The following is an 8,809-nucleotide window of genomic DNA, read 5'->3' as shown; positions in this document are numbered from 1 at the left end:
AGATGATGCTTACAATTTCATTACCTCTATCATCCTTATGCTGTTTGACGCTGTCCTCTATGGCGTTGCCACCTGGTACATCGAAGCCGTGTTTCCAGGTAAATCATCATTTCATCAAGTTTATTATGTCCACAGTGCAATGCAAATAATCCCTTGACTCAGTCTGAAGAAGGGTCTCAATAGACAATAGGTGCAGGAGTAGGCCATTCGGCCCTTCGAGCCAGCACCGCCATTCAATGTGATCATGGCTGATCATCTCGACCCATGTCTCGACTCGAAAACGTCATCTGTTCCTTCTATCCTGAGATGCTGCCTGTCCCGCTGAGTTATTCCAGCATTCTGTGTCTGTCTTAATAATAATAATAATAATAATCTTTTATTGTCATTGCACATGGGTGCAACGAGGTTTGGTTTGCAGCTTCCATCCGATGTCAGAACTTAATTAACTAAAAATTTAGATACCCAGAGAAACATGATTAAAAAAAACAAAACAGTAAAACAGTATAAAGTGCAAATGTGTCTGTGCCGGGTCGATGTGCGACGTGACCATCCGTGGGAGACAGTTCATGGTGGTGGGGGGGGGGGGGCACTCAGCAGGGCCAGTTCAGAGCAGCTATAGCTCTGGGGATGAAGCTATCTAGCGGAGGTCTTTTGTTCAAACCAGCGTCTGTAATTCCTTCCTACACATCCTTTGACTGAAGTGAGGTTAGATAAACTAATTATATATTTATAAACAGATTCCATTATTAATGTCCTGAAAATAAAAATAAAACATTCTCTTTGTTCAGTTCAAGAAGCATTCTGTGGCACTCAGCATTGAGCTCAGCAGATCAGGGTCTCCCAAGTTCAGTTGCTGCAGAATTGAGTAGCTGGAGCATCACATTCTGGAGACATTGCTGTAGTTTCTAGTCCCTGGAATACCACAGGCTAGAAGCAATGACAAATCATTCAGGATTCGAGCTACACGTTGAGTATTGTTGGGAGATACAATACAATACCTACAATACAATACCTTTTATTGTCATTTGAACCTCACATGAGGTTCAAACGAAATTTGGTTTCTGCAGCCATACAAAAAAAGAACCAAGACACACACCAACACAATTCAATTCACATAAACATCCATCACAGTGAGTCTCCTCCTCACTGTGATGGAAGGCAAAACTTAAACATATCTCTCCCCTGCACTCCCCTCTCCCCCCCATGTCAGAGTCAAAGACAGAGTCAAAGCCCCCGGCGGGCGATGTTAAATGTCCCGCAGCCATTAAAGCCACGCCGGGTGATGCAAGGCCACGCACCGGGTCTTGGTGTTGGAGCCCCGGCGGGCGCTCACAAAGTCCCGCGGTCATTCCAAGCCGCGCGGGGCGGTGATGTAGGTAATCTTCAACCCCGCAACTCGGGCGGGAGAAGTCGCCGTTGCGGAAGCCCCGAAAAGCGGTCTCCCACCAGATGCATGCTGGGTGAGGGTTTAATTTGGAGATAAAGCACAGAAACAGGCTCCGAGGCTGGCCGAGTCCCCACAGACCAGCGATCCCCCGCACACTAACACTATAATACACTAGGGACAATGTACACAATTGACCGACAAACCTGCACGTCTTTGGAGTGTGGGAGGAAACCGACGAAAACCCACGCGGTCACGGGGAGAACATGCAAACTCCGTACAGACAGCACCCATAGTCAGGATCGAACCCGGGTCTCCAGCGCTGTAAGGCAGCAACTCTAAGTACAAGAGTTATGCGAGTTGTGTTAATTAAGAGTTACTAATGTGTGATGGCAGGTTCTGGTAACATTATTGATGTTGTTTGCAGGACAATACGGAGTCCCCAAACCCTGGTATTTCCCCATCCTGCGCAGTTACTGGTGTGGAGAGCTCTACTCCGATGAGATTCCATCGCAACATACTGATAATGGAAACACCAAAAAAGGTGGAAGCTTCAGAACGAATTTGGTTCAGATCTAGCACTCCCGATTTGTTAAGCTTTTGTGTATTTTGATGAGTATGAAAATCAAATATTCCTTTCTGGTTATTTTGACACGTGTACTGTTTATATTCAGGACAATAATGCAACCGATGTTTAAATCTGTCTTTCAAACGCTACTGGAGGATTTGTTCCAGATGAAACATTTGGAAACTTGCTACCAATGTCTTGCTTGTTTGATTGTTACCAAAGATCCTATAGCGGAGCAAGATAGACCACTCCTGCTGAATGCAATGGGCTGACGTGTAGTACGCAACGGAGCGGAACGTGGGCCTTTTTTTCATCCATTTCCGTAACCCGACCCGACCCGACTCGCAGTGTAATCAACGTTGCGGGGGAACAGTTTGTGTTAATAAATTAAAATTCTGAAAATTAGAAGATTTTTACCAACGAACTTTTATTTTTACCAGGATGTTTCCGTAACCGGCTTCCGTCTCCGCACTAGTATCCTACGGGATCTTTGGTGCGGAGACGGAAGCCGGTTACGGAAATGGGGCGGAAAATTACCCATGAATCTGCCCATGACCGTACTACGTCTTTTTCGTCGAGTGGACTATCTTGCTCGCTATAGGATCTTTGATTGTAACTATGCTATCCCATGTGACATGTCACAGTGACGTTCTTTGTTTTGTACACCACACAAAAGGTATGCAAAGAGTCACCGTGTAAAGGGCACCGACTTAGTTACAAAGTGTTCAATGTAGTCCCTAATGGCCCCTCTTTGTTCTCTCGGCGCCCCCCCCCCCCCATGCTGGGTCCTTCTTTGTGACTACTGGTTTGTCCCGAGATATTCACGGGCATCTGACTCCAGATCAGAAGGCTGCGTGTTCAGATCATGTCGGGGTCACCAATTGTGGCGGGGACTGGCAGGAGTCCAGCCAAAAACTAGTCGGACACAAGTTGTGTGCTCTAGACGTGTTTTTTCTTCTGCTACACCTCACTGACACGGGGGTTGCCCGGCCTTAAATAACAACTCAGATACCGACCCCGTGACCCGCGCCTCCCCCACTAAGAGAGCCGATGGCTCGTCGTGACCTTGGGTTGCTATCAGGTGCCGCCACAGGGCAACGTTGCCCTTGTATCGTAGCGCACTGAGTCTCAACTTATCTCGCAGGTTGTCAAAGTAAAATCAGTGTGAATTCTGCGCCTCATCCAGCCAAAGGGGAATTGTGAAGAGGGACAACGAGGATGAGTGCTTGCAGCGGTAGAGTCGTTGCCTCACAGCGCCAGAGACTCTGGTTCGATCCCGACTACGGGTGCGGTCTGTACGGAGTTCGTACATTCTCCCCGTGACCGCGTGGGTTTTCCCCGAGTGCTCCGGTTTCCTCCCACATTCCAGAGACGGCAGGCTTGGAGGTTAATTGGCTTTTGTAAATTATCCCTCGGGTGTAGGATGGAACTAGTGTGCAGGTGATCTTTGGTTGGCGGGGGCACTTTGGGCCAAAGGGCTCGTTTCCATTTGTAAACAAAACTTATGGCCCTGTCCCACGCCACGAGTTCATCCCAAGAGCTCTCCCGAGTTTAAAAGAAATCAAACTCGTGGTAAGCACGGAGAATGAACGTAATGGGTACGTCGGAGCTCAGGGACGTCTCTTAGCGGCTCGTAACGCTAACGGCAGGTAAGCTCAGGAAGACTAGTGAAGATTTTTCAACATGTTGAAAAATGTCCACAAGAGCCAAGAGTACTGACGAGTGGCCATTGCCGTAAATCTCTGATTTCGAAATCAGGGCAAACTCGGGAGAACTCTTGGAATGAACTCGTACCGTGGGACAGGGCCATAAAGGTGCCATGTCACATGCACAATAAAGGAAGTCTACCAGCTATTCTTCGGCCTGGAGATGAGCTGAACAATTGGAGGTAGACTCGATGCTGGAGTAAAGTGCCTGTCCCACTTTCACGACCTAATTCACAACCTTTTTTACTCGTGGACATTTTTCATCAGGCTAGAAAAAACGCCCCGACCTACTTGATGCCACGAGCATCATGACCTACCTACGACCTCCTACGACCTCGTGACGACCATGCTGCGAGTATGAGTCGAGGGCAAACTCGGCAGGGGTCGTGAATTAGGTCGTGAAAGTGGGGCAGGCCCTTTTACTCAGACTGCAGTATGAAGAAGGGTCTCAACCCGAAACGTCACCCATTCCTTCTATCCAGAGATGCTGCCTGACCTGCTCAGTCACTCCAGCATTTTGTGTCTTATTTTCGGTGTAAGCCAACATCTGCAGTTCCTTCCTACAAATTTCCTGAACAATTGGAGGTGTCCTTCAGCTCAGTTCTTCATGTTTGTTACTTGCTGACGTGACGATAACTCGAGGCTGTGAATGGTTTTTAATGCTTTTGTGCATTTTTCAGTCCACCTGGAGAAGGAGCCAACTCACCTCACATTGGGCGTGTCCATCCAGAGTCTTGTGAAGGTTTACGGGAAAGGCAAGAAGGTGGCTGTTAATGGACTCAGCCTTAATTTCTATGAAGGGCAAATCACTTCATTCCTTGGCCACAATGGAGCTGGGAAAACAACTACCATGTAAGCATGTTTGATGGGTGCATAAGCATTAATGGGAGGTTTCTGGCCTACAATGGTGCTGTTGTTTCTACCGAAGGTAGCTACAAAATGCTGGAGTAACTCAGCGGGACGGGCAGCATCCCTTCCACAGACTGAAAATCAGGAAAGAGGGAGACACAGAGATAAGGAAGGATCAGATGTGAAAACAAGACATCAAAGGAGATGAGGTTCAAGGAAAATGTAGAATAGATCATTGTTAGCTAGGAGAAGGTGACAAAGAAGCATACAGAGACAAACTTTAATCAGGGGGCAGTCAGACTGGTTGTAGAACTAGGAAGGGGGAGGGATGGTGGAGCCCACAATGGTCCATTGTTGGCTGCGGAAGAGGTGATAACGAAGGGATATATGGATGAGAGCAGTGTAACTAGCAGGATGACTAGGGTGGGAGAGGGATGGAGAGAGAGAGGGATCGCAGGGTTACTTGAAGTTAGAGAAGTCAATATTCATGCCGCTGGGGTGTAAACTGCGCAGGTGAAATATGAGGTGCTGTTCCTCCAATTTGCGCTGGGCCTCACTCTGACAGTGGAGGAGGCCCAGGACGGAAAGGTCATTGTGGGAATGGGAGGGAGAGTTAGTGTTTCTAATATCTCTGAATCTATCCCTCCTCCCCAACTATTTCTTTTTGAATTATTACCCCGGCTATATCATCAAAGAGCTTAAAGGGCCTGTCCCACTTATGCAATTTTTTCGGTGACTGCCGGCACCCGTCATAGTCGCAGCAGGTTGCCGAAAACCTTCAACATTTTGAAAATCCAGCGGCGACCAGAAAAAGGTACGACTCTTTGGGCGACCAAACAGGCGTCACCTCCATTGTTCCTTCTCCCAGCAGCGACGTCCACACTCCCACGTGGTCCGTCCGTACTCGTCCGTCAGTCAATGCCATCATCGACCACCGCACCGACCTCTCCACTAATGCTGCTGGGGCCACTCCGGAAGCCTCCGTGGCGCCGAGCCAGGCCCCAGCCGCAGGCCCCAGCCGCAGGCCCCGCCGAGCCAGGCCCCGCCGAGCCAGGCCCCAGCCGCGGGCCCCGCCGAGCCAGGCCCCAGCCGCGGGCCCCGCCGAGCCAGGCCCCAGCCGTGGGCCCCGCCAACCCCAGGCCCCGACAACTCTGTCGGCCCCATACTACGACCAGCGAGGCTCCCGCCTCTGCCTCTCCGCGGCCCGCCGGCAGGCGTCTCCCGCAGCAGCCCTGTTCAAATAAAGCTCACAGGCTCACACAAAACCTATCTAGCCTGCCTGATATTTGAGAAATGTAGAAGGTAGCCCTGTACCTGGAATGCAGTTTCAGTTTTGCGCATCTTTCACAATGATGTTTCCATTATAGTTTGAAACTCTGTTTGTTATTTCCCACAAGGTCCATCCTGACTGGGTTGTTCCCACCCACCTCTGGGACAGCATATATTCTGGGCAAAAATATCTTCACCGAGATGGATACCATCCGAAAGTCCCTGGGGATATGTCCACAGCACAACGTGCTTTTTGACATGTAAGTATCTCTGTAATATGGACACTTTCATCATGGCACGGTGGCGATACTGTACAGTGCTTACAGCGCCGGAGACCAGGGTTCGATCCCGGCTACGGGTGCCGACTGTACGGAGTTTGTACGTTCTCCCCGTGACCACGTGGATTTACGGTTTCCTCCCACACTTCAAAGACTTACAGGTTTGTAGGTTAATTGCCTTGGCATAAATGTAGACAATAGACAATAGGTGCAGGAGTGGGCCATTTGGCCCTTGGTGCCAGCACCACCATTCAATGTGATCATGGCTGATCATTCCCAATCAGTACCCCGTTCCTGCCTTCTCCCTATGTCCCCTGACTCTATCCGCTATCTTTAAGAGCCCTAACTAGCTCTCTCTTGAAAGCATCCAGAGAACCTATTGCCATAGAGGGAGTGCAGAGAAGGTTCACCAGACTGATTCCTGGGATGTCAGGACTGTCTTATGAAGAAAGACTGGATAGACTTGGTTTATACTCTCTAGAATTTAGGGGATTGAGAGGGGATCTTATAGAAACTTATAAAATTCTTAAGGGGTTGGACAGGCTAGATGCAGGAAGATTGCTCCCAATGTTGGGGAAGTCCAGGACAAGGGGTCACAGCTTAAGGATAATGGGGAAATCCTTTAAAACTGAGATGAGAAGAACTTTTTTCACACAGAGAGTGGTGAATCTCTGGAACTCTCTGCCACAGAGGGTAGTCGAGGCCAGTTCATTGGCTATATTTAAGAGGGAGTTAGATGTGGCCCTTGTGACTAAGGGGATCAGAGGGTATGGAGAGAAGGCAGGTACGGGATACTGAGTTGGATGATCAGCCATGAGCATATTGAATGGCGGTGCAGGCTCGAAGGGCCGAATGGCCTACTCCTGCACCTATGTTCTATGTTTCTATGTTTCTAACCTGCCTCCACCGCCCTCTGAGGCAGAGAATTCCACAGACTCACCACTCTCTGTGAGAAAAAGTGTTTCCTCGTCTCAGTTCTAAATGGCTTACTCCTTATTCTTAAACTGTGGCCCCTGGTTCTGGAATCCCCCAACATCGGGAACATGTTTCCTGCCTCTAGCGTGTCCAAGCCCCTAACAATCTTATATGTTTCAATGAGATCACCTCTCATCCTTCTAAACCCCAGAGTGTACAAGCCCAGCTGCTTCATTCTCTCAGCATATGAGATATAAATGTAAACTGTCACTAGTATGTGTAGGATAGTGTTAGTGTGCGGGGATCGCTGGTCGGCGCGGACTTGGTGGGCCGAAGGGCCTGTTTCCGCGCTGTATCTCTAAATTAAACAAAAATTACAGGATGGATATATAAATGTATTTATCTAGAAACATTAGGGGCGGCACAGTGGCATTTCAGCGGCAAAGACCCGGGTTGATCCTAACCACAGTGTGTGTACGTTCTCCCTGTGGCCATGTGGATTTTCTCCGTGTTCAGATTTCCTCCCATATTCCAAAGACGGGCAGATTTCTACGTCAATTGACTCCGGTAAAATTGTCCCCCAGTGTGGACTCGGTGGGTCTAAGGGCACTGTACTGTACCTCAAGTCTAAAGTAAAGTCAAACCACCTCTCTTGCACATGGAAAGCAGTTTCTTCAGCAACATGGACGATGGTTGGACTGTCAATGAACATAGAGGCAAGCCGAACCCACTGCACAAAGGTGTTGCTTGTGAAGGACCACACTAATAATTCCTGTTGTCTCCATTGCATATGTTTCACATTTGCTAGGTTGTGCACAGACTGAGAATCAGGTAAAAGGGAGACAGAGATAAGGAAGGGTCAGATGTGTAAACAAGACATCAAAGGAGATGAGGTTCAAGGATAATATAGAATAGATCATTGTTAGCTAGGAGAAGGTGCCAAAGAAACATACAGAGAAATACTTTAATTAGGGGACAGTCAGACTGGTTGGAGAACTAGGAAGGGGAAGGGGATGGTGGAACCCACAATGGTCCATTGTTGGCTGTGGAAGAGGTTTGTTTCCCCAGTGTCTCTTGCTCCCTATTTCAAACCTGATCTGTAAAATGCCAGTGGAAGAGGAATGCTGGCGTTCACCAATCTTTCAGTCACCTACTGTTTATAATTGCTGGCGTTTTGCTTAGACTCACCGTGGAGGAGCACATCTGGTTTTACGGGAGACTGAAGGGCCTGACGGAGGAAGAGGTGAATGAAGAAGTAAAGCTGATGATCGCCGACGTGGGCTTGGAGCACAAACGGCAAGAACAAACCAAGAACCTCTCGGGTGAGAACTCCGTTCCTTGCTTTCTCCCAGAGTACGAGCTCCCTAACGGCGAGTGGGTCAATGATCTCTCTCTCTGTGCCTTTACCCTCAGGCGGCATGCAGCGGAAGCTATCCGTCGCCATCGCGTTTGTTGGCGGGTCTAAGGTTGTCATTTTGGATGAGCCGACCGCTGGCGTCGACCCGTATTCACGGCGAGGAATATGGGAACTCTTGCTCAAGTACAGGAAAGGTGGGTCACGCACGATCGCACTCGACAAATGAACCTGCCGCTACTTGAGCGTTGCAGAGACACACTCACACACACACACACACACACACACACACACACACACACACACACACACACACACACACGCACACACACGCACACACACGCACAAACTCGCACACACGCACAAACTCACACACGCACAAACTCACACGCGCATACACACGCACACACACACACACATGCACACACACACACACACACACACATGCACGCACACGCACACATACACGCACACACACACACACGC

General features: G+C 49.1%; 1 protein-coding gene across 3 annotated transcripts in view; it reads left to right on the top strand.

Annotated features, from left to right (window-relative positions):
• abca7 (ATP binding cassette subfamily A member 7) overlaps nt 1-8,809 on the top strand; it is a 144,888-nt gene that overhangs the window by 83,191 nt on the left and 52,888 nt on the right. For all 3 annotated transcript variants that reach the window (XM_033047043.1, XM_033047042.1, XM_033047041.1), the window contains exons 18-23: nt 3-98; nt 1,812-1,928; nt 4,339-4,510; nt 5,905-6,036; nt 8,152-8,291; nt 8,383-8,520. In XM_033047043.1, coding sequence (XP_032902934.1) covers nt 3-98; nt 1,812-1,928; nt 4,339-4,510; nt 5,905-6,036; nt 8,152-8,291; nt 8,383-8,520 — 795 coding nt within the window. The remainder of the gene's footprint in view (nt 1-2; nt 99-1,811; nt 1,929-4,338; nt 4,511-5,904; nt 6,037-8,151; nt 8,292-8,382; nt 8,521-8,809) is intronic.

Source organism: Amblyraja radiata, chromosome 29, assembly GCF_010909765.2.
Source record: "Amblyraja radiata isolate CabotCenter1 chromosome 29, sAmbRad1.1.pri, whole genome shotgun sequence".
Taxonomy (NCBI): domain Eukaryota; kingdom Metazoa; phylum Chordata; class Chondrichthyes; order Rajiformes; family Rajidae; genus Amblyraja; species Amblyraja radiata.
The sequence above is the reverse complement of the archived record's forward strand: the minus strand, read 5'-3'. Positions and strand labels throughout refer to the sequence as shown.